This window comes from Sinohyriopsis cumingii, unplaced genomic scaffold, assembly GCF_028554795.1.
Source record: "Sinohyriopsis cumingii isolate HCF-2022 unplaced genomic scaffold, ASM2855479v2 utg002277l, whole genome shotgun sequence".
Classification (NCBI taxonomy): domain Eukaryota; kingdom Metazoa; phylum Mollusca; class Bivalvia; order Unionida; family Unionidae; genus Sinohyriopsis; species Sinohyriopsis cumingii.
The window spans coordinates 428,403-455,737 of record NW_028316176.1 but is presented as its reverse complement, the minus strand read 5'-3'; the positions used below and the strand labels follow the sequence as shown (position 1 = coordinate 455,737).

General features: G+C 35.3%; 1 protein-coding gene across 2 annotated transcripts in view; it reads left to right on the top strand.

Annotated features, from left to right (window-relative positions):
• Positions 1 to 26,439, top strand: part of LOC149770820 (heat shock 70 kDa protein 12A-like) — a 41,678-nt gene extending 15,239 nt beyond the window's left edge. Inside the window, exons 2-7 of one of the 2 annotated variants that reach the window (XM_089949079.1) lie at positions 5,139 to 5,167; positions 10,038 to 10,136; positions 19,446 to 19,760; positions 20,010 to 20,231; positions 21,517 to 21,664; positions 23,526 to 26,439. In XM_089949079.1, the coding sequence (XP_089805205.1) occupies positions 5,165 to 5,167; positions 10,038 to 10,136; positions 19,446 to 19,760; positions 20,010 to 20,231; positions 21,517 to 21,664; positions 23,526 to 24,577 (1,839 nt within the window). In that variant the 5' untranslated portion in view covers positions 5,139 to 5,164 and the 3' untranslated portion in view covers positions 24,578 to 26,439. The remainder of the gene's footprint in view (positions 1 to 5,138; positions 5,168 to 10,037; positions 10,137 to 19,445; positions 19,761 to 20,009; positions 20,232 to 21,516; positions 21,665 to 23,525) is intronic. The other variant, XM_089949078.1, reaches the window with a different exon arrangement.
• The last annotated feature ends 896 nt before the right edge of the window (positions 26,440 to 27,335 follow it).

Here is a 27,335-nt window from a genome sequence, read left to right as displayed (position 1 = left end):
GCGTATGATACCCAATGAGTACCGGGTCCTGAATTCGAGTCGAGATGAATAATACCTGTTTAGAGTTTGTTTGGTTGTTTCGGTATTTGATCTCGCATAAAAACACCTCTGAAGTTTTTTAATTTTTAATCGTTTAGCAGCATCAAGTAAATCAAAATTTGATGCTGGGGAATCTAACAAAGTGATCCTGGAAGCCTCAGACCTCTTCCCCAACGAGATCATGGCAATTATAGGCCGCGTCCCTTTTTATTGTACCCCTTTCCTGTTGCTTTCTTTAGAGCCATTCCAGCAGCTGTTCCAACAGCACCAAATGCGGCTGCTTTGGCTACGGCAGGTGCCGCTGCGGCAATTAATGCTGGAATAACCGCGAGAAGTGGAAAAATACCACCGGTTTTACTGAGCCCTAAATCGCACCCGCAGAGAGATTAAGTTTGACGCCGGTTTTTGATTGTTTAGCGTCTTTGAAATGTTTAAGTTGACGTTCTGATAATGATAGTTTATTTTGACCACCCATGATCTGATCTCGCTTTAGTGATATTTTCATTCCGCAGTTTTTCGCTGAATTTGATTGAAGGTTTTTAATCTGATCAGGAGTCAGTCTGACACTAACGTGATGATATGGCATTTTATGATAAATACTTGCCACGCTCCAAATGATGATTAAAGATTTTCCACTGGTGCATCAACGACCCTCATTCGACCACTACCACCTTCAAGTAACATCGCTTTGTCGCTGAGTATAACAGCGATTGCTCTGTAGGTGCCGCGAATAAGGGGTGGACCAGCTGTATCAGGAGGAGGGTCAGTAACACGAACTCGAAAGTGTATATCAACGACAGATTGCTTGGATAAATCAAGATGCTCCAGCGAAAAGTAATAAATCGGATATAATGTTGTAAAATCTAACTGTGATATTTGCAGCCCAGTATCCACGTTTTGATCACGTCCCATAAATGACATCAAACGATGATATACACGCGCTACGTGATTTTGATCAAAATTTAGTTGTATATTCTCTGTTGGTTCTTGCTGTCCGTTTAACCGCAAGGAAACTTCATTAACTCCAAGTTTGTCAAATAGCATATATGAACGTTCTTGATTATTCGTCAAAGCATTATCTTGCAGCGCAATAAAAATATGCCGTGGTGCAGAAACACCTTGTTGTGATGCTATATGCCATGTAAATAAACCATTAACAGTACTTTGAGTAGCATCTGTGGTTACTGTCAACCAAGCACCTGGTCTGTCTGCGTGTTCATAATCAACTGGTTGTGGATCAACTGCAGTATTTGTGGTGTCCGTAATTTAGTATATTGAACATGATCAGCGTGGTCAGTAATATCCTTGGCAAACATCATTGTTGGACCGGCTGATCTTGTGTAATCATCAGAATATCTCGCTAGACCAATATTGTTGTAGCAACAACAACATCCCTCTGAACTGATTCAATATTTTTCCCATCAATCATGTACGTGGTGCTATCAAACATTACCATAATCCCGTTGTTGACAAAACCAACACGCAAATTAGCACCATATGGCGTATTAGCTACAACATTCGTTACAAGTCTACCTTCTACTTCAATAAACCCCTCAGCGGGCAAGAAATATCTACTTGTATCCTGAACCTGTAATTCGATTCTCTCCCGCTGATTTGGTTGTCTTGCGTCATAGGAATAAAATTGATAATCACGTACCGATTCATCTTGGATGACCGGTTCATCCATTTTAAAAGCTGAGTCGAATATACATTTAAACATTTTATTATAATTACCATTTTTCCAAATGGTGATCTAAATTATCATCGTCGACAAAGACCGCTTCCTGCTATTAAGTTTGCTGTTATATTTCTTTCTGCTTCTTCAGATAGTTCCGCTAGTTTTTGATTTGCAGCCTGATTTATTATTTTACTGACATTTGCTGGCATCACTTCAGTACTTGGTAATTTTACTGGCTGTGATCGTCGTCGCATTAATCGTGCTAATCTATCTTTGATCGCCGATAACGCCTTACCAGCGACATTGTTAATTGCACCAGGAGCTTTTTCACGAACAACATCGATAGCTTTTATCGATAATTGTTTTGCAATAGGTGCTACTTTTGGAGCTCTCCTTGTAAATAATCCCCGTACAACATCACCAAGTCCATTTCCATAAATTGCTCCATAGATTGGTAACCGTGAGTTTACCGCTCTGACCTGTAAGATTTACGATGATTATTGTGTACTATCATCTTGTTTTATTTACCATTTATCTAACAACTAGTCACTGTAAGTCATCAACAAGTTCATCGATAAGTTCTCGGTAAACACGAATATCCATGATACCACCTTGAAATAATCGCCGACAAATATCAGCTGCTTCATTGGTTATTTCTGATGAATTATTTCCTGCACGTTTCCCCCCTAAGAGAACTTCTAACCGTGACACATCATTGAGGATATTATTAGGACAAACAAAATTATTTCCCAGACCACTTCCAGTTACTCTTTCTTCTGTTGTTTTCTTAAATAGTCTTGAGGGTGATCCTTCTTCTTCTGTTTTTTTTTAAGTTGCTCTTTAAACTTTTTAAGTTTCGACTTAAACTTTTGCCGCAGTATAGGAATTTGATATGAAGGTTCCTGCTGGGAAAGTTGTTCTTGTTCATGTTGTTTTATTTTTTCTCTATAAAGTCTTTTTACTTCTTCATCAAGATTTTCGTAGTCTGGACCTCTAGCTTGTTTTTCGTTTTTATATACGCGATATATCCATTTAATAAGATTATCATCACTTACTTTTATATGACGGTTTTTTAAAATATCAGATTTATTAAGTATACCAAATAATATTGTTTCGGGTAATCTTTCTCTTTTAGTATTTCTAATATAGTTTTTTCAACAGCCTCTGCAGCTTTCTTAGTTTTTTAGTGTCCTCTTCGTAGTCAACTTGTGATTGTTCCTGCGCTCGTGAGTTTTCTCTAAATGAGTCTCTGACAGGAAGAAATGTTTTGATTGCTTCTAATCGTTCTCGAGCTATCCTTGCAGTATGAGATTCCGGATGTACCATTATTTTAATATAACATAATGATTTAAATATAGCAGCAGAGAGGGTGGGGGGACCTCGGCGAAGACGTACTTTGCGTAAAACGCGTGCATAATAAACTAGAAAGATCACCAACGACAATGGAATAATATTAATTAGACAAACCCCGGAGAGATTTTCGCAGTAACGTCGACGCTTTTTAAAAAATCTGTCGACACTTTTTATTTTCGCGATTGTCGTAGGAAGGCTTATTTTTACTTTTTCGACGCTTTTCGACCATTAGTCTGTTCACCCTCTCTGCTGCTAGAGGTATGGACTTTGTAGTATCAAATAAAGAATTCTTATCTTAATAAGCATTACAAAGCCACGACGTAATAAATTGTAATGTTCAGTACTGGCAATAATCTTCTCAGAGAGCATCTTACAAAATGACGTAACATATGCACAGTTGGCACCTTGACATAGGGAATAAACTATTAAAGATACATGGATTTAATAGAGCATCTTACAAATGATGTAACATATGCACAGTTCGCACCTTGACATAGAGAATAAACTGTTAAAGATACATGGATTTATAATGTTTATGTAGACTGTTTCTTAAAATATACTGTATAATGTCTAGGCGTTTATTAAAATTATTTTTCTTCAATCCGAGTACATCTTATGCATTTCAAAAAGGGAATATTTAAATGTTATTGGAGAATAATCTTTGATTTGCACTATTTTATTCGCTCGCAAAAAGATGCGGCAACATGTAAACTATGGTGCCGTTTTATGCAAGACGTATACTCAGAAAATTGAGAAAATGCAGGAGATGGGTCTTAGGTTCAGCTCCATGGACTATACAAATTCATCCGAAGCAATACAAAAAAGATCACGTTTGCCTTCTCTGAAAAACAAAGAAGACCAAGTTCAAAATTGCGCGAAAATTTTTAAGCATAAATATGAAACATCCATGTTATGTACATGATCTTACGTTGTATTACCATATTTCTTTAGATATACCAATACAGTAGAACTACCATGATACAAACGTCAAGGTGTGGTACATATTTTATTTTATATTCTCGTGGAAATAAAAATCATAAACTCAGTCCAGAAGAGTTTCAGAAAAGTAATGCCTGTACATTATTTTCGAAGCTTAACAATTCATTGGAGCAATCATGTTGGCTCTCTACGAGCCAGTAATTACTTGTATATTCGTCTTTAGTCACAGCATGTTTCCTGATTCGAGCACATTTTTGTTATGCTATAACTATATATATATATATATATATATATATATATATATATATATATATATATATATATATGTGTGTGTGTGTGTGTGTGTGTGTGATAGCATACTTTCTGCTCGTTATAGTGGATTTTTATGTATCAAGGATGATCATTGTAATACGCGTTTAATATTCCTTGTATTGACTATGCTACATCTACCCTATTTAATGATGTTTTCTTTAGATATTAAACGCTTTTTGCCATGGAAACTACCGGATTAGGTGAATTTTAAATATCATCATATGTATGCATGGACTGTTATCTGGTATATGATGCAATGTAATTTGACAATTATTCTGCTCCATTTTTTCAATGTTGTATGAATATAATTTGTCAAAATATTACTGTTGCAAGGGTCGTACAATTGTATCAGTGTAATTTTGTCACTTTTCATTGTGCAGTTGTCGTATTATATGATATCTTTATACTACATATTTCATAATTTGCATTTTAATTACGTGAATGTGTTATTAATGCTTCTTGTAATAACGTCGGCATATAACCTTAATAGGGTTCGTAATAATGATGTGAACTGAGAGTATGACAAAACCTTACTTGATTTTACCAGACTTGAAATATATAGGAAGTCTTCTCAATAATTGTCTCCTGTCCTGTGCAAATATCAAACTGATCACGTGATTCAGTGTCCCACAAAATGCATACAAAATATACAGCGTAATTTACTTCCCGCTTGGGTTGGTTGCTATTGATTTCTTCTTTCTGCAATAGCCAAACAGAGATCGAGTATACGCATATCACTTATTCCGGAATTTATGCCTTCGCAGGGACGTTAAAAGTTTACAAATTGCTTATTTTGTGTCATTTTATTTCCATAAAGCGTACCTGTTTGTGAAAGCTTGAAGAATGGTAAGTATATATTAGTTTTCTCTGTAAGTAAAGTTTGATCGTAAGATTAGGTTTCAGTTAAATGACCTTGAACATAGACCTCAAATAATAACAGCGGATTATACGTTCTAAGAGGCATACATGTAAGTCAGGTGGATTTTTTTTGTTGTTGTAGTGTTTAACGCCATTTTTCAGCACAAGATAGGCTATACATGGCGGCCAGTATAACTGGTGGAGGAAGAACCCTGGGAAACCCTGGGAAGAACCACCGACCCACGAGAAGCTACTGGCAGGCTTTCCCACATACCCACGCTAGCCGAGCCTTGGGCTCGAACCCACGCAGACAGAGGTGAGATGGCAGTGATCCGGAACTGTGAGCGCTTTAGATCACTCGGCCACTCGGGGCCCCTAAGTCAGGTGGAGTTATCGGAATTAAACGGCATATCACATCGGCACTAATACTTATTACATCGGCACATATTACTATGATACAATTAGTGACATGTTAGACAACAGCTCAGAAAAGATCAGTCAGTTTTGTCATACGAAAGCAGATCGATATAATTATATACAATAGGCCAGAGGGAAAGGAATTTACAATTTTGAAATTAGTAAGTCACGAAAGAAGATAGATCACCGCATTGAAGAGTTTAAAGAAAAATATACAGGCTGCTTTAAGCATGAAATTGTTGAAAGTCAGTGAGGAAATGGTCAGTGTTAGATATAAATTTGTTGATGTGAAAATAAGAAACAAACAATTATCTAAGAAGATTGAAACGCTTGAGAAAGACAAAGAAAGAAAGTCATATTACATCCAAAATTTCAATGAGCGAAACATTCGTTGAGGAATATAATGAATGAAATGGAGCAATGCACAATTAAAATAACCGAAACAAAATATTAATAATTTTACACAGACAATGAAGGAACTCAAAGATTCAGCAGAAAGAATCCAGTCCGAATTAATCAGTGCAAACTCCGATCAATTGACAATATCGACCTCTTGATTTGTAAGTGTTTTACACAGACGTACTAAATAGGATGATTGAATAACCCTCTATCGAATGGACACATATAGGTTTACTATCGGCTTTAAGACATCTGTAGCATTTAGTGTGTAGGGTCAACACATACAACACAATATAAAATACAAATAGGGACGAATATGCGTTGTGTCCTTGGACATATTTGATATCAATATTCACAAAGTCCAAATCCCAACAAGAGTCAAATATCGTTGGTGTATTATCCGCGAACGCCATGGACAATGACCGCGAGTTGAAAGTCGTATTCGTCTATTATATACTACACTATGTACTTAACATATAACTGCCGCTGCATAAAACACACCTTTGCAACCTAGTGGAGTTCAAATCTGGATGAACGGCAGAGACAGGAAAATTATAAAATCAACTAAAACTAAAATGATTTCATCAAGAGAGATGATGTGGACTATCTCTATTTAGCATAAACCCGGGGAAAAAACTATATGTTAACAGCAGCTTCTAAAAAACATTTTAAAATCTGGAGATATTTATTATGTTCGCTCTTTTCTTAACAGTTTGAAGGTACTGACTGGGAAGAGCGTTACATGGAATTTTTTATATAGATTTACCTGAATTAGACTCTCTTACATGGTACTGAGGTTTGATGGGAGATTAATATGCAGACAATTTTGGAAATATCGGAGATGTGTTACACTTATGCATGGCCACTGTTCACGTCCAATAACCAATTTATCATTCATAAGAATAAGAAAGTTAAGTTCAATTGGAGTCTAGTTTTTTAATATAACTCACCATGTTTGTTTTAAAGATGTTACACAAGTTAATGATACATCCTTTAGAAACCCCTCCGGTGGCCTTAGTGTCTAAAGCGTCCGCCTCGGATGCTGGAGGTCGCGGGTTTGAACCCTGGCCGAGTCGTACTAAAACGTATCGAAATGGTACTAGCAGTTACCTCGTTTGGCGCTCACCATTAGTGTTATGACCGGTAGGCCTGGTGTCAATACAATGAGACCGGGTGGGACATGATGCTAAAATGTCTGCGGCATGATTCCCCAGTGCTCGATATCACTATAAAATGCATCACTGCACACATCGTAGCGATATCACTGAAACATTGTTAAAGCTACGTTAACATTCTAAAGCACACACACATCCTTTATATGTGAAAATAAAATAGAACTACATGGAGCGAGATATCTTTTCATATATTAAATATATTGCATGCTAATACGTGCTATCTGTTACTCGTAAAACCATTCTACACTTTCTCCAACAACAACTATGCTTTCTTTACATATACAACGCATACCGTATAATCCGTTATATAAGGTAAATTATCAATATCAGCATGCATATGTATACTAGACTAGCACACATTTGAGATATGTTATATATTACGTGTGTCATTTATCCCATCCAACATTATTTACTTAAAATGTATATTCCCACGTATATTTATTTATCCATAAAAGATTTATTATGATTTTATGTATGTAATATAATCCGTCTTTTTTTCTTATGTTGCATGTCTTAATACTGTATGTGTGTAATTTTGCAAGTGTTAATGTTGCACGAGCATATGATGCGTGGTTTAATGTATGTATGGCTCGGTTTGCATATTAACTAATGGTATGTCGTATGAATAAATCATTTTAAAAGCATCGCTATAATATTGTGACGGTTTCTGTTAATGTTGTGATCAACAAATTAATTAGCGAAAACATGAATTGAAATTTACATGCATTATATTTTGACCAGTGTAATCCACTGCATGCCAAGACCAGAATACCCGCGTGACAGTATGACCAAATATAAAGACCGGGTGATTTATTTCCTTGTCGGGCTGGTTGCTATAGTGATTTCTTTGTTAGAATTGTCAAGATCAGGTCATATATACTCATATTAGTTGTTCTGGAAATGAGACCATCTTTGTCACTACTGTATTTACACATTTTAAAGTCAAGAGGTAGATACTTCTCAGCGCAGGAGTCGTTTGTTCATCTCATCTACTGTGGAAGTGCACAAAATGGTAAGTCAATAGTAGCTTTCGTAGTGATCGAGACAGAGTCTAAGGTCTTTTCAAACGCAAGCATGTATTCAGTGATATAACTTTGAGTAAATACCAGATGTAATGTCAACCGAACACTCATATCAAAATGAATGCATGTGACTTAACAATTTGGGATGTAGTACCTTTTATTAATGGCATATCCGATATTCCAAATAACATGTTTATAATAGGGTCAATATCCATGCATCTACTATGTAGATACAAATTATAAAGAAACTGACTGACTTGTGGGACGGACATTCTGATCACATGTGGGAACCCCTTTCAGTCATATACTACACAAGGCAGCTGCTGTCTGTCTGTCTCCTGCAAGTATATATAAAACATGTTGTTCATAAAATAAAAGAAAATCTTAAGTCATCTGGGACAGCGGGTGGCATTTGAACACTGCCATATAAATACTAAAAGTGTGATTGCTCTTATTGGTGTGCATACCTAAGAAATAAATATTAAAATATAGCTAAATTGAAAATATACACCTGAACGTCATCCCATCTTCTGGTACTCTTCGAAACGGACAATGGATTGTGCGTGTAAATTTGTAAAACGGGTACATGTGCGTATAATGATGCAGGCAGTAACGCAGGGCTTCTGGTCAACACTGTTTACGTCAACTAAAAATCGAAGCAAAAGATTACTCATAGTCGCTATGACAACAACTGATAATCGATACTAGATTAACCACGGAGTACAGTTTAATACATTTCACATTCAACTGTATTGAAAATGTTTAGAATTATAGGTCATGTGTGCAAGTTATAGGAGCAAAAAATAAATGATAATAGAAAGCAATAAACACTATAAAGCCACGACGTAATGACTGTAATGTTCAGTACTGGTAATAATCTTCTCAGAAAGCCTCTTACAAATGATGTAACATATGCACAGTTTGCACCTTGACATAGGGAATAAACTATTAAAGATACATGGATTTAATAGAGCATCTTACAAATGATGTAACATATGCACAGTTCGCACCTTGACATAGAGAATAAACTGTTAAAGATAGATGGATTTATAATGTTTATGTAGACTGTTTCTTAAAATAGACCGTATAATGTCTAGGCGTTTATTAGAATTATTTTTCTTCAATCCGAGTACATCTTATGCATTTCAAAAAGGGAATATTTAAATGTTATTGGAGAATAATCTTTGATTTGCACTATTTTATTCGCTCGCAAAAAGATGCGGCAACATGTAAACTATGGTGCAGTTTTTTCTGGAGGGGCTAAACAATATGCGCATAATTTAACGTAACAAATCAAATTTTAATTTACACATGCCAATAAACTTTTTACGTTGCAGAAATTTGTTACACTTTTTGGTTTTTGAAATAACTGCGTAAAGCCGAGCTTGTCTATCATATTTTCCTTTAATGTCCATTATTACGTCACCAAAAGAATACGCACGAGATATATGAAGAGTCAAATAAGCATGAAAAAAAGTATATTTTATATTTTATGTGCACAAGCTACTATATTTCAGTATGGCAGACAAAGTTAGGAACATCACTCGATACACTGTTTATATCGTAAGTATTCGTATTATATATAATGAAAATGTATTCATCAAGCATTTCAAAGTATAAGGGCTTTCTGGAATAACCGCCTACAATGTACAATATTGACTTTAAAACTATGCAAACAAAGCGTTTTGAAAGCGCAATATAATTTAACAGGCTGGTACTTGTTAGCCATTATGTGGTAACTGCTACGACCAGTGAACGCAGCAAGGATGCAATTGGATTAAAGCATCGTTTGAATTATTTAGGTATACATACGACGAAGTAATGTAATAGTTTCTTTTTGTTTAGGAGGATCTGGTGCCTAGAACTTCGCGTCTTCGTGTGGATGAGGAACATGATACAGAACTAGGAAGTGACGAATATACCAGTAAAAACAAGTCAACATCGGTAACCTTTTAAGATATTGCTATATGATATTAAACATGCCCTTAATAAAGTATGTATCTTGACAGTCATTCTGCTAGCGTGGATATATTTTAAGGCCGTGTCTTGAGTCCCAGAGATCAAATGATTTACTTTTAACTGAATGAATAAACACCGTCGAAACCAAGATAAGGCCAATAATTATATCTCCTTGTCTCTTAGTTATCCAAATGAATTCTAAATTACACATTGGTGCCGACGTGATGTATAGAAGAAGGTCTTTTGGTTGATTCATCCAATTGGTGTATGGCATTATGTATAAAATATTTAAAAAGAAACCATTGAAAAACTTGTGCTTGCTGGAAATGGATCCGAACAATTTATGACAGAAGCATGTAGTATGTTCCTAGCGATCGTACGTTCAGTATTCGATTTATTTACATACCTTAACAGTAGGATAGCTAGATCAGTATTCGATTTATTTCCATACCTTAACGGTAGGATAGCTAGATCAAAATATTTCCATACCTTAACAGTATGATAGCTAATTCAAAATATTTTCATACATTAACATTAGGATAGCTAGATTTATTTCCATACCTAAACATTAGGATAGCTAGATCAAAATATTTCCATACCTAAACAGTAGGATAGCTAGATCAAAATATTTCCATACCTTAACAGTAGGATAGCTAGATCAACATTCACAGATTACAAACGTACATCAGGAGGGTCAAACTGTAAAACATAATAATGATCGCTACTGGATAATACGAGTAGAAAAAGCTTAAAATCTGATGTCAATTTTTCCAAGTTATCAAATCAGGCATCTACGATAGGGTAATGTGGCTTAGTCTAAAGTTGGGTATTATTTTACAATTGATGAGTTAAGCCTGTATAATTCATAGCTCTAGTCAAACAGTACTTCAAACCCGACAATCAAGAACCTTAGCTAAAACTTGGATCAGACTTAAAAGTTAGGTACTATTTGACTTTGCTGTCATACTTCAGATTTAGGGAAGATTGGGCAAAGCATTAACAGATTTGAGTTAATAGTCCACAACAAGAGATATTATTGGTGTTAGCTTCAATGTCCACAACAAGATATATTGTTGGGGTTAGCTTCAATGGTCCAGTTCATGAAGAGAGCATCACAGCTTTTCTCAATATTTCGCATATATGTCACCCTCCATTATGCTATGCACAAAACATTTTCTTTATGGTTTTACAACTATGTCACTTTAAGTGTTGCTGAGAATTTGTGATGCATACATGCCTTAGAAATTTCAATACATGTTTTATGTACAATGTTCAAAATATCATCCAGTATGATGTATTTTTCCATTGGTCCATTAACCTCTACTCTATTTTCAGGCTGTAAATAAAATCTATCCATTGTTATATAGGGATCAGGCACAATTTGGTGTGAAGAGTTGTTTTCCAGAGAATAATCTTTCCAAAATATTCAGACAAACGATTGCATACAGCAAACATAGTACATGTTTTGCATCGTACATTTCTGTATAAAATGGTCTATTTCAGCGTAATTATTCAGAGCTTACAGGTCCCTTGGATTTTAATTTGCAATATTCAACAATGGACAAGGTACATTGCTAAATGGATGGTAAGGTGGAAGAGCTTCGGGTAATCAATGTTCGTCCGATAGTTGTTTCCTTCTTTTGCATCTAGTAAGGAAATTGTCATGTTCATCAGCATTCTGCACCAGATGAACCAATGTAATCTGATGATTTTAATCAGTTGTATTGCACTTAGTGTGAAATACCAGTGATCATACCTCACTGGCGTAGGAAGTAATAGTCTTTGGCATACTTTTCATTGTAATCTTAATATTGCACAAGAACATCTCTTTATGTTATGAATCTAACAGTCCCCTGACTACATACACAAGTTTACACATTAGTCAACGGTAAGTCACAGTCTATTCTCTCTCTCTCTCTCTCTCTCTCTCTCTCTCTTTATCAATACCACTACCACCCCAGCTTCCCAGTGATCTGCCCCATAAGTGCTTCATAGGATCGGGGTAACTGCGTAGTATCATCATGAAAGAAAAAAGTCTCAATGAAATATAAAAGAAGTACATTTATTTTGACAGTATTCTTTACTTTCCTATTTATAACTAAATTAAATGTCAAAACTTGTTTGTATTTGAATTTAAAAAAGCGATATACTTATTTTCTTAATTACCCCAAATATTTACACCGACTCAGTGACATTAAGTTCATTACGACAAAGTTTTCGAGTGCTAATGGTCATAATGTAATTAAGCCCCCTATATGACAGCTTGCTCCTTACCGAACTCTTGATCCTCTCTATTGTAGAAAACAACCTCTCACAACCTGAAATACATGGATCATGAAATTTGTTATAGGATGTTCAGAAAGATATAAAATTGTCTAAAGTCAATTAAATGCAGCACCAAGGACAAAGTATTTAATAGTCACGGGATGACTTTTCAAATGATCATGACTGAATAACTAACACAATGAATATTCCTTTCCATAACGAACAACGTATTAGTGTGTTCATCATAGTTAACTTATTTCTCTGAGAACACAAACAACTAAAACAACAAGTATTACTGCTGCTGCTACAATAGAAATAAAACTATTTTAATGTATTAATGCCTTAGGATTTGTGTGTAATCCCCCCACACACACACACACAAACACACACGCATTTCAACCAAGTAGATCAGCAAATTTATATCCCATCCAGCCATTTGCACCCAAGGATATGAAATATTAGTTAGAAAAGAACATGTAATTGTGCAACTTTTTTCAGGGATATTATGTAATTATGACTTATAAGCGGTTCAACTTAAAAACAGTGTTACTTCAATAGTTGGGACATCAACATGTCTCTGCAAGACCTGCCATTATTTTTCGTTTAAGTTTTATTTAGAAATGCAATAGGAAATATGGAACATGAAGCTGCATGTTTGTTTTTCAGAGATATAGTGCCAATGACATCGAGTGACCTTTCGACTCCTTTTTATGTATATGTTGTTCATCATTATTTTGCCTTATTTATTGCATGAGTCATATCAATGGAAACAAATAAGCCGTACTTGATCTTAAATTTGGTTCTCTCTCTCTCTCTCTCTCTCTCTCTCTGAAATCACAGCTTTAATGGTTCTCTGCCTTTATTACAAGAAAACATACAGGTCTGAAGAACTCGTGCTAACAGATGATGTTTGAAACAGCTGTATTTGTCAGTGTACACTGCAATGTTTGGTAATTTACGCACATAACAACAAACCGCCTCCCCTCCCAGTGATTTCTGATCAAAATGTACATCACCAGATTCGAATCGCCGATTAGAATGTTAAACAGGGTAATCGCATAATCCTTACTACACTACAACACTAGACCCTTTTAGCCAAACAAAGCATATGACAGTAGTTTCGTGCCACTCTATATTAATAATTTATCATATAGCTGCTAACGAATGTTATTTTCATACGACGCTGGGCAGATAATTCCAGTAAGAATCAATACAATTTTGGTTTTGAAAGACCGAATTGCGTAGAAAGCTGGAAAAACTCGTTCGCCCTATCACGTCCAGACATGTGCCAAAATGCATGCTTCGGTTGTAAAAATCAATGGCGTGGTTTAAAATAATCATGCTTAGTGACAAAAGAACATTACTAATATGACTCAGCCAGAACAGTCTAACCAGCTCCCAGCTCCCAGTGTCATCCTAAATTTGCAAATCCATCTCCTCTACATACAAAACGTTCATGAGATGTATAAGTTCATAATCATTGTCGAAACAAGTTAAGCATTGCTCCAATCATGATACAGTTTCTTGAAAGAAGACAGAATAGCATGCCCATGGCCCCATCGAACTGGAGTAACCAAACCGCCAGCATACATCCTATTTTCAAAGCAGAAATACCCTAATAGTGAAGAAAACAATGGAATAATAATAATAATAATAATGGGAACGTTGGAAAGCGCCTAATCTTTAGAAGCTCTAAGCGCTTTACATTAGACAAAACCTTTAATATAACAAAAACAAATATAATGTCATGATTACAAAAAGCAAACACCATGAAATTAGAAAACATAAAAACATGCTGAAAATATTTAAGTTAGGAAACATTAGTAGGTCTTTAATTTTGTTCTTGTAGTCGAAATAGGTAAGTTTTAAGAGCACTCTTAAACTGGATCATTGTTTCGTTGTGCTGGGCCCTGATATGCAAAAGAGCTTATCCATACGACTTCGTTTTTATAGTGGAAATAATGAGTACACGATTGTCAGAAGAGGAGCGTATGTATCTTACTGGTGTATACACTTGGGTGAGATCCGGTAGGTATATTAGACTGGAGTCCGTCATTTCTGAGTCTAAGCTGCGCCATATTTTGTGTGCACAAAACTCCACATCGCACAATTTCAATCCGTAAGAAGTCGTTATGATATGTGACAGAAGAAATTAGTCAAAACAAACTCATCGTGTAGGACGTCTGTTACAAACAAAGAGTGTCAATATTTTCACATTTTGTTTGTCTTCTTTTTCCCTGAACCAGTTTCATAAGAACCAAATCAATAATGAATTATCAGTGAGCATAATATATCCTCGTCGATGATACAGTGAAAGCCATGGCTTTTTATATTGCTTCAAAGGGCGTTCATGTCCCCGTCATTCGGGAAATTTTTCCAAAACCTTTTGTACAATATATTCGTCTTATTGTCAGGAAGATATCAATCCTTTCAATAAGAGTTTTCGTACACATCTCAGGCGATGGAAATTGCTTACACTGAAGATACATGTAACTTTAACGGAAGTGGAGGTCAGGTTTCTTATTTTTTAAATCATGGTTTGAACATCACAAACAAACACACGACTTTCCATACACTACTACGCTGAATAAATTTAAATTCATTCCGGCACTTCTACTGCTTTCCCCTCCACCATCTATATATATAAATATATATAAAGTATGAAAGATACATATGTTACATTTATATACTCAAATTAGTAGTGCCAACTATATATATCTATCTCGGCAAGAGCATTGCCCGACAATTATCTGTTGTGAGTAATATCGGCCCTTTCCTTTAGCGTTAAACCCTACAACAACCACAACAACCAGTCGACCAGAAGGATAACTTGGATAGCTGAGCCTACCAATATTATGCAAAGAACTACGAATATGGCGGAGGGACGTTAAGTCAAGACTACTCGATAACTCTCACTTGAATGACTCTTTGTCCAATTTGCCACATTTTCTCTTATTTCTGCAATTGAGAAGCGCACGGTATATCACTATCAGAAAACTGGGTATCCTGATTATCATGGGTATCATTGGTATCCATTTTGTCACCATATTCATTTATCACTTAATCGCCCGTAATTTGTAGGAAATTAGTCAGAATAATATATACAATGCTGAATGTGATAGGTACTCATGACACACGTAATGAACTGCTCGAGCATATACTATCCATAGAACAGGTTACTAATCAGGCTAATATCCACTGAATAGTGAGTGAACTCAGCTCCACGTACGATAGATGAAAAATATATAATCATGTATTTATGAAGTTGATTGTTTATTCGATGCATTAGACATACAAACTGGAAAACAAAACCCCATCAAGCTTCAACATCCACAAACACAGTAGCATCAAACATACTGTATGTAGCCATGTCTCCAACAGCACATGTCTCTCAACATATGTCCAACAGCACATAAGATTCACCAGAAACTTCGAAAATACACGATAACGGCACACCTTTCATAGCCTGATACATCAAAATGGCACGAAAAAAGTATTAAAGGAAAATTGAATTTCATCGAATTTTCTTGAAACGTAGTTTATATAAAGCTATGGTACACATACCATTCTGTTGTCAAATGATTCACACAACAGAATTTCAACACTGGAATGTAAAACACATCTCTTTGCTCTTACTGGCGTCCATAATTTACCAGAGCTCGAACACATGACGTCCACCTTGTCCGTCATCTTCAGCCGTCATTTTTCAGCACATGATATACTATGCATGGCGGCCAGTATTAATGGTGGAGGAAGAACCCGGGAAAACCCCGGGAAGAACCACCTCCCCACGAGAAGCTAATGGCAAGCTTTCTCACATACCCAAATTGGCCGAATCCTAGACTCGAACCCACTCAGACAGAGTTGAGATGGCAGTGATCCGTAATGCAGAGCGCTTTAGACCACTCTGCCACTCTGGGCCCTATGTATGTAAGCATGTATGTATGTTTTTATGTATGTAATGTATGTATGTATGTATGTATGTATGTATGTATGCATGCATGCATGGATTAATTGACGTATATGGATGGGTGGATGTATGGATGGACGTACGTGCAATCTACATCCATTAGAACAAACTCCTGGGATGTATTTGCCGATTTTTATATCCCTGGCCAAACCGTCAGCCTTGCTTACTGCCATATGCCAGTCAGTCCATTGGGAATACATGTAAGTGTGTATATCTGTATTATATACATGTGGCTGGTACCATTATATGTTGTTGACATGCTATTTGCAGGTCAAATTGATAAAATGCTGTACTGTTGATCACAGGTGGAAAATGCTTCAGTGAATGATTTAAAACTCTGCATCTACAAATCTTCAAATATACGTTGAAGAAATGTATGTATGAAGACATTTACTATATTTTGATTTGCAAGTTAGTGAGATCATTTAGTGCAAATGCATTTTTAGAGTGACATGCCTTGCCCATGGTTATACCTCGGTAGTCGACCATGACTGATCAGATGACATTATTCGAAACAAAGCAAATGTTATTAAGTAATAAATATTTTGCAGAATTATCCATAGAAAATTCATTACAAAAACGCATACGGCGTGTTTATACAAGTTTTGTGTGAAACCTAAATCGCATTATGCTAAGAAGGAAGGAACAATATTGGGGGTTAGGGCAGGGCTATGTGCAAAACTCCACCACCCAACGTATAGGAAATTATACAATGTTCCTTTCTCCTGTTTCATAATGACACACATTCTCTTGCTACATTTGTCCTTTCCCATCGCTTATTATGACGCGATTTACTTGCAGTTCACTCCAGCAATTTTACCACTCAAGCCTGTACTCCCAGATTAATGTGGTTTAAACTACCCGTCAATTATATGGACATTTATGCTCAAACCCAACAAAAGCTTTGATAAATATACTTGTCAACAGTTTTGCAAGGTAATTACGCATGTGATTGTTGAGGCTTGAAAATAAATGTTTGTCGCTAAAGCATTAAATGTTCAAGTCCTGCCAAAACATTGACAATGTACTTCATACTCTCATGGAAATACCGCATTCAAATGTATTGACTTGAATTCGTGCAAAAGCCACCCGTAGGTAAACCGTACTGTGGCCTTTTCAAACCGTACAATAATGTAATTTAAATTCCTTAGTGGTTGCTATTAATAACTTGTTGTTTTTTTTTTTTGGGGGGGGGTGGGCACCAGACATTTGATCCCCCACCCCCCAATTTCTGAAAGAAAAAAAATAATAGTGTTTTATGTATATGTGTATCCCCCAAAGGTGTGTTGTTTGTTATTTTTAAATAAAGAATTTCGATCAAAAATTTGTCTGATTAAATTTTTGATGGGGTATTTATAATTTCCTAGTGTTTTCTATAGGGTTGTTCATCCGAGCTAGGTTTCCTTCACCTTACTTGACATCCCTTCCCTAGAATTTATTTGTGACCTTTGCTAGAGGTCTCCTGAGTCCCATGTTTGCTATGTGTATTTTGCTATATTGTTTGAGTGCTATATATAGTTTTCGTGTCGGGACAGCAGTATTCTTCAATCAATCCAGTTGTCATACTGACCTATATTATTATTATTATTATTATTATTATATAATACAAGTATAATTTCGATTTTTGATGAGTGAGTGGTGCGTTAATTATGATTAGAAAAAGAAAACTTATTGTTTTATGTGTGTGATCATATGTGTCTCTCCTCTTAGAATTTGTTCTTAAAATGAGGTGATTGTACTCTAGTCAGGGTCCATACGTTTTTATTTAGTTGTATATCTCCCGACTCGAGTTTGATCCGCTCTTAATTTAGGTTATTAGCCAAAGTGTTCCAAATCTTTTTTATTTAACTATACAGTACGGGAGCTGTATAGTTGTTCAGAGAAAATATATAAAGTTAGAAGGGTTTGAAAGAGTTCCTAATCCCTCTATCTATGTTATGTTTGCATGTGTATGTTTGTGGTCGATGTAGGATGTTTTTCTTAGGCTCTTTCATGGGCCTGTCCACTTCGCATGGCGCCATGTGATATAGCCCCATGGCGTTATTACCTCGTACTTACCCCGCATAGTTGCCCTGTCCTAACCCTTTTAAGCGGAAATGGTGAAGTAAGGAACTTATTACTTAACAGAGTTCTCATTAAATTATACATTATAGTATATTATATTATATTATATTATATTATATTATATTATATTATATTATAGTTTAGCTTGAAGATAGACTTTCGTTTATATGAAAATATTTAGTTTTTGTTTATGGCACTTATATTTTCTTTGTTTACTCCAGGGTAGATGGGTGGGATCGGGGCTGCGGTCCGCATTTGGGTAACGCCTATACTTGGGCACTATACCAGTGTCTATTTCCCACCCCTCCCCTGTTAGGTAGCCCTGGCCGGCTATCGATCTATTGTGACTACTTGCTCACACCTGCTATTAATAACGATCAGAAAAATGTCTTTTTGAAAGCTGTTACTACAGATTCAAAGCTAGGCTTTGCTGCTGACTCTATATGCATCTTGGGATTGGTTTGAAGTACATAAGGAATATTTGGTTCATTGGCGTTATGGACACTTACAGGATCTTAAATGTTCTGTTAGAATGATCGCGATCATATCCCAAATTGTAAAATAGCGTAAAATGCTAAGTAAGAATTATCCACTGATTTTTATTCGTGCACGTTCATTGATCGATCTATCATTATTTGACCAACAATGACACATTACCATAATACATATCAAAGTTTAATTTCTTTACTTAATTTTATATGTATTGCAGGATAATGATTTGTCAGTGAGACTATGGCGAAAGTGTGAAGTACTCTCAATCAAATTTCATGCACGTTTAAGCTTTAAAATAAGAGAAAGTAGTTTTTCAGTGTGTGATATACTCCGGTGTATGCTATAATTATTTCACTGTTTGATCATCGCATTTGTCATAAAAGTAACCAAATATAAACATGAAATGTCAAGATTGGAAAAACACTTGCAACTGGCATATTTCCAGATCATAATATTTAAATGACTTTGCAAATAATTTAGTGATAAATATTTGTTCTCAACAGGCCAAGTCTGATGACTATATTGTTGTTGCCGCCATTGATTTGGGTACAACATACTCGAGTTGGGCTTGCTCGTTCAGACATGAGTACAAGAAAGATCCAAAGAATGTGAAAGCAATAATAAGTCGGACATGGAACAGTGGTGATAGTATATCTGCGAAGGCCTGTACAGCCATACTAGTCAAAGAAGACGGGAAAACTCTAGACTCGTTTGGATATGATGCGGAAACCAAATATGCCGAGTTTGCCGAAGACGAGGCAGAAGAACTTCATACTTGGTACTACTTCTGGCGATTCAAGATGCTTCTTTACAATAGGGTAAGCTGTGTTTGATGTCATTGTAATAGTTTTATATCGCCCAACAATTGATAACTTATTGGGGCAGTTCGATCATCGTTTTACATAAACATCTAAAGACGGTTAATACATTCTTCAACATTTTAAATCAATATTTTGCAATTGTCAACATGTAATTCATTCTTCGAGTCATTGTCCTTTTAGAGTTGCAGATCAAACAGGCTATTAGCAATAACCAAGGACTAACTATGTATTTACGTATCATTTTAGAAAATAAGCAGCAAAATGACACTGGAAAGCGTGAATGGGAAGGTTTTGCCTGCATTGAAGGTTTTTGCATTAGCCATTGGTTATTTGAAGAATGATCTTCTGGAGGAAGTCCGCAATAAAACGACAGGTGTTATTGACGCTGATCATATTCGCTGGGTTCTAACCGTCCCTGCTATTTGGGACGAATCAGCCAAGCAGTTTATGAGAGAAGCAGCCGTTGAGGTAAAATGCATGGCACAGTAAATATCTATCTGGAAATATTTGGATACTGTATTGGATAGTACCTAATACAAATGAAAAACAAAATATATTAGTTTTACCCCGATTCACCAAGAAAGGCAAATATCGGGTATGTGTACTATCGTTAATAATGGAGATTTGTCATATTTAAGAAAGCATGTGTGAAAACCAGTTGTATATGACTACGAAACCGATGCAAATGGTAGCAGGAATATCATATATGGCTGAACAGCCGAGGACTATCAAATACAATACCAAGTCGCGGATATAATATACAAAGACACTGTTTGAAAGCAAAGTAATATGAGCTTCATAATATATTTGTTAAGAACATAAGCGGTCTTCGGTGGCATTAACATGCGGAAAATTGGTTCGTGCATAAATTGAATGAGTCGTATTCAAAGATTATACACAGCTAATATCATGTTATGCAAATGTTTTGTTTTATTTCTATGGACGTTGTGCTTGTACTGTATGTATGTGCTAATCTGAATTTCACAATCATTTTTCTATGCTAGAAAAAAAGTTGAATACGCATATGCTTAAAAATGAACCGAACAGCTAATTTAACGTTGTGTATCATTTATGAACACGCATGGAAACATGTTGGAAGTATTATTTGTGATAATATCATTGCTATTTTAGGTTCTTGCAACGACAAACAAGAATTCATATCAGGCCAGCTTCAAACAGATCATTAAATACATAATCTTCATAGTTCTTCGTTTTGAGCCTACCCTTGTATCACATCTCAAATTACTTGAAACAATTATCCACAGGTTGGAAGCGTCTTGCTCTGTTGTCTCTCCTGGAATATCTAAAAGTTCTTTTGTCTACATCTTCTTGATCTATCTAAAGACATCACCTTTTCACATGGCATACGCATTTGTTTTTATGGGATCATCGGCCTCTACAGTAACCTCTACCTTTCTTCCAGTATATATTTCATATGCGCTATTTATAGAAATTAAAAGTGACATCGTCACTTTGCCAAATCTAAAATATTTACTTTTATTATCTACTTGAACCTAAGTTTTACATATACTTTATGTATGTACTTAAGTCAGGGTTTTAAAAGATATTGATTTCATAGAGTGCTTGCTTCCATAGTATAAGGCGGTGCTCTTTGATCTATAGCATCTGAACAGACCGAGATGGACGAAAATGAATTGCCACGCGTCGATATTATGACTCGGTCAAATATATATTGTTTACATCATATTGATTTTATCGTTATTTAATATATATTTTATGTCTCATTTGGCAGGCTGGTATCAAACATGAGCAGTTGACTCTCGCTCTGGAGCCTGAGGTAGCCTCATTGTACTGCAATAATGTCCCTGTGGAAATAACGGAGGGGGGAGATGTCTTACCTTTCCAAGGGGGAACTAAATATATCATCATCGATGCAGGAGGTTAGAACCTATCATCTAAATAAAACTAGAGATTGTTTTCCTTATTTGATTTCGTATAAATGCACCATGCACTTTAGAGTTTTGGAATTATAGCCATGTTTTGAATTAGAACAAGTACTTGTTATCCAGTGCATAATTATTGTATATCTCGGTAAATATGTCACTTACGAAATAGTGCGTTGGACAAACCATGCATCGGTCCCGTGTTGTTTTCATGAAATACATAAAAGTGCTTGATAAATATATATATTTTCCAATATTATTTACATAAAACGAACAAATATTTGATTGAAACCTTTACACCTAGTTTCCTGTAACATAATGATTCATATTTTCCCTAAATTTATTTGTCCAAAAGAAGAGTTCCAGTAAATCATGACTGTACGTTGAATAAATTAACAATGAACAATTATAATCATCTGAATTCAGTAACTTGAAGAAGAAAAAAATTCAGCCCAAAACTGTACAACGTAACCGGTCAACATAATACATCTTAACGGGTCAAGTGTCTTAAGCCACACTGACAAACCGTTATCAAGAAATTAGTAATACTACTAATTAAGACGCAAAACAGATTCCCGTTTGAGGGTCGAAAATTCATTCTTCTGAAGTAAAAAATAGAAGTTTGTTACCAATAAGCACATGATAAATATCACGTAGGTCAAGAATGAACTTCACTCAACATAATGATTCTTACTCTGAGAAAGATAAATAAAGAATTTTAATAAAAAGTTGCTTATCAAAACTCTCAGTGATTTCGGAACGAGGCCAGCAACTAAATACAATGTTTTATTACAGTAGCATAAACTGAAAATAAAGCAAATGAAAGTAAAAAATTAAAAACTAGCAAACAAATTAAATGAAATTGAATATATATATATATATATATATATATATATATATATATATATATATATATATATATATATGCTTTAATTTATATTTAATTTAGTTTAATTGTTTGATTGTTAGCTTTCATTTTTTATTCCATTACATGTCATAGTAATGTAATTTTATTTACTTGAAATTGACATTTTCCAGAAATTAGTTTGACCTAACTGTTTTCTCGTAAACACCTAATAATATAAATTTGTATCTAAAAGCTGACCTAGTTCCTGACCTTGATTCAGGATCAGTAGTGTTGAAGTAAGCCACTTCTTTTTTTATTCATTCTAAGTGTTGATTTATTTGGTGTTATCGATGCTATACTGAGTGTACGTGACTTTATACATGTGAATATCCCCTATTTCGAAATTCTGGTTCTACCGGAATTGCGGAGAAGTCAGATATAATAGAGATGTATTAAGAAATAATTTTAGTCGGGCTTTTAAAAATTTAGAAGTAAGGTGTTTTTTCTGTTTTGACCAGTTGGAGTTATATTTTAAATTTTCTTTAAATTATTTGGATTGTAATAGAGCATTTATTTTCCCTGTGAATATTTAAGTGCTCGTTCTCGGCCAAAGACATTTATTGAAATTGTATTCGGAATTCAAACACCGGATTATTTTTTTCCGTGTACAACAAAAAACTGTTGACACGTAAATACTATCCTGGCTACAGTATACTTCATCGAATCCATTTTTGATTTACGTCGGGACTCGAGCTCAAACTCATTAGATCATTATATTACTGGGACATCTAATTTTTAATTCTTGTATCATTCTTTGATTATTTTTGGATTTGATTCTTAAAGCGTAAGTTCTTTTCTTCATTTTTACCTTGTTCTTTCCTGGGAAATAAATTATTTGTAAAATTTTACAAAGCTTGTCGTCTTCACTCTTTCCTTGTTACTGTTTATGAGAGCCTGAACACGTAACTATTTATAGTTGAACCTGATATGCATGTCTTTACTTTTGGCTAGGTGGCACAATTGACATAACTGTTCACGAAGTAATTGGTGATGGAACATTAAAGGAGATATGCCGACCAAATGGTGGTAACTGGGGTGGAACTGAGGTGGACAAAGCTTTTGAAAGATTTTTGATAGGACTGTTTGGAAGTTCTGTTTATGATGAATTTAAGAAAACTGATGTAGGTGACTATCTGGACCTTCTTCGTGATTTCGAACGAAAAAAGAGAAATATTGAACCGGAAAAAACTCAAATTGTCACAATGCGCCTGCCTCATGGCCTAAACAAACTCTTTTCCAAACACACTCACACAAATTTAGCAGAAACTATCCAGTCTGAAAGATTCACAGCAACGTCTGATAAACTGAGAATGCAACATGGTGTTATGAAAGAGTTTTTCAAAGAAGCTTTGGAACAATTGGGTGAGCATCTAAAGTCGTTATTTAGAGACGGTTCCTTGGATGGTATAGGCACAATAATCCTGGTTGGCGGGTTTGCAGAATCTAAAATGTTGCAAACAAAGGTAAAGAGTATTTTGCCAAATAAAAGATTCATCGTTCCACATGAGGCAGGTCTAGCTGTCCTGAAAGGCGCTGTTTTATTTGGCCATAACCCTTCTGCTATCGGACACAGAATGTCTAGGTTTACCTATGGTTTGAAGACATCCGTAACATTCGAGGAGGGCAAACACAGAGAGGACAAGAGAAAAACAGTTGGAAACGACGATCTATGTGTGGATATATTTGATATCCATGTTTACAAAGGTCAAAGCGTAAAGCTTAACGAGAAACAAGCACCGGTGGTATATAAGCCACAAAATCCTAAGAATAAGACCATAAGCTTCGAGTTGTACTCGTCTACAGATAGCAGTCCCGTGTATGTAACGGATGCCGACTGCAGGAAATTGGGAAAGATCACAGTAAATGTCCTTGGAAATACACAGGACGACAATGCAGTGGAGGTCAGTTTGATTTTTGGAGGAACGGAAATTCAGGTAGAAGCTAGAGACAAGAAAACTGGAAAAGCAACTAACACTAAGATTGATTTTATCGAGAAGAATTAACTGCAATAGCTCGAATACGTATAGAGACGAAAATATAACCGAGTGTTAACTTTGTTGACAAATGATCTAAGTATGCTGTCAAAATTGTCAATTTTCGGGCCTAACATAACAACGGCAAAGTATTGACCAAGGTTAGCATTAAATGGAAAACGTTGTTTATGTACATTTATCTGATCTATACATGCTGTTCTTTTGGATGATGACTAACGAATGTATTTATTTTACCCCATGAATAAACAATCATCGACATTTGGTACCGGAGTTTTGGAACATGGTTTTGAGCATGTTTACCAGCAGTCAGCCGTAGTTAGCAAACATGGTCAGTATTTTCCCTTATACCTGCGTGTATATTATCTGCGAGTCTATACAGACATACTTGTCTATTGCCAGAATTAATACAGAATGGTAACGGTGGCAAAGGTGAGGTATATAGTGGATGCCTTTGAATACAACCTTGACAAATAATACCTTAAATAGGGATTTCTATGAAAGATCTTTCAAAAACATCACTTTTTATTGTGGCACTAGTACTTGGTGGTCATTATCAAGAAATTACCATTTTCTCATTTATTTCGGATAATTGTTATGACATTTAATTTGTTGCCTCATTGTATATTTAAATTCTCCAAAAGAAAAGCCCATTTGTGTTCTTCGGCCAGATACGATTTGTTTCAACATATTACTCCAGAGCAGAAGTTTATTCCAGGCGATACTCATGAATGAAACTATTGCAAAATGATTTTTTTTTAAAGACCAAAGTGAAATGGGAAGAAACGTTTGCTGGATATCAGTAAAACTAGCAAGTTGAGAACGGCTGACGTGTTGAATTGATAAATGATATTTGACAGATCTGGCAATGTACAAATACAAGAAATAGATGAATAATATTTGACTGATCTGGTAATTTACACATACAAGAAATAGATGAATGATATTTGACTGATCTGTCAATGTACAAGCACACGAATAAGATGAATGATATTTCACTGATCTGAGAATGTAAAAATACAATAAATAGATGAATGATATTTGACTGATCTGGAAATGTACACATACAAGAATTAGATGAATGATATTTGACTGATCTGGCAATGTACAAATGCAAGAAAGAGACTAATGATATTTAATAGATCTGGCAATGTACAAGCAGAAGGAATAGATGAATGATAACTGACTGACCTGGCGATGTACAAATAAAAGAAATAGATGAATGATATTAGACTGATCGAACGATGTACAAGCACAAGAGATAGATGAAGGTTATTTGACTGATCTGGCAATGTACAAATACAAGAAATATATAAATGACATTTGACTGATCTGGCAATGTACAAATACAAGAAATAAATGAACGATATTTGACTGATCTAGCAATGTACAAATACAAGAAATAGATAAACGATATTTGACTGATCTGGCAATGTACAAATACAAGAAATAGATGAATGATAATTGATTGAGCTGGCAATGTACAAATACAAGAAATGGATGCATGATAATTGACTGATCTGGCAATGTACAAAGAGGAATAATGGACTAGTCCTGTGTTATCTTAACGGTATGAAATATGCTTGTTTCGTAATTTTGTTGTAAAACGCTATCATATCATATTAAAGGTCGCAGATCTTCAAGAATATTAGTTTGTAACGTTTTCATTTTTTAGATTTGCTAGATTTGCGAATATATATGTTATAGCATTAGAAACACTGGCTCTGTCTTGCTAACACATGCCTTGAATCATATGTTTATTTTTATGATTGGAATATTTAAAATTATTAATAAAAGTGAGTGTGATAAATTGTAATACATTTTCCTTTTCTCTGTCTAATAAATAAGGGGATAACCAATGTACAGACAAATAATTGGTTTTTTTTGTTATACTCCCTCTCTACACTATTCTTTTTCTTTATATTTTATTCTCCACTTGTTCCTTCGCCTCCTGGTTTGTATATTTGTCTCTCTGTGCAGTGTTCATTTCACTATTTACTCAATTCACTCCCCCTGAAAACATTGGCGAGAGATGTGAAAGCCGGAAATAAAGCTGGGTTGGCTGGTTTCCTTATATATATTTTTATGCTTGTACCAAGACATCAAGACTTATTCAAAGATTAATTTCAGAAAAGACTTATTTTAAAATTAATGTGATGTAAATGGAAATCGCCTTTACTGCAGGCTTGTCTCCTAGTTCAAGGCCCACCCCAACCCCCAAGAAAGAAACAAAATGAAAACAAACAAATAAAAATAAAACAAACAAAACATAGCAAAAGCAAATATGACATAAACCGATTGATTATTTCATAACGGCATACCCTATACAACTGAAGAAATAGAAATGGAAAAGCAGATGTTTTTGCTGCAAACAGTCATTGTTGTCACGGAATTGTAGAAATCCTTTTATTTTAATACATGTACTCGGATTTCGTTTTTGTGTACAATGATACCCGAAGGTAATTTATGTATGTTGTACAATATTTCGAAAGGTGAATTCGGTTCATCCTATGCCGCACGTGTAAAAAGCTTTCGGTGGGAAAAACCGAATGCTTCCAGCGAACAGACAATGTATGACGACTTCGTCTGTGTATAAATGCCTTACCGTAAGACTAAATCGATACATTACGGAACGTGTTGTTCGTGAGCAGTCTGATTCACTCTGCTGTTCACTGGAATAGGGGTAATGTCAGGAAGAAGCAAGGGAGGAAATTGCGTGTATAAGCCCAACCACGAGGCGAGAGTGAATTAACTGCTACTTCCTTGGAAC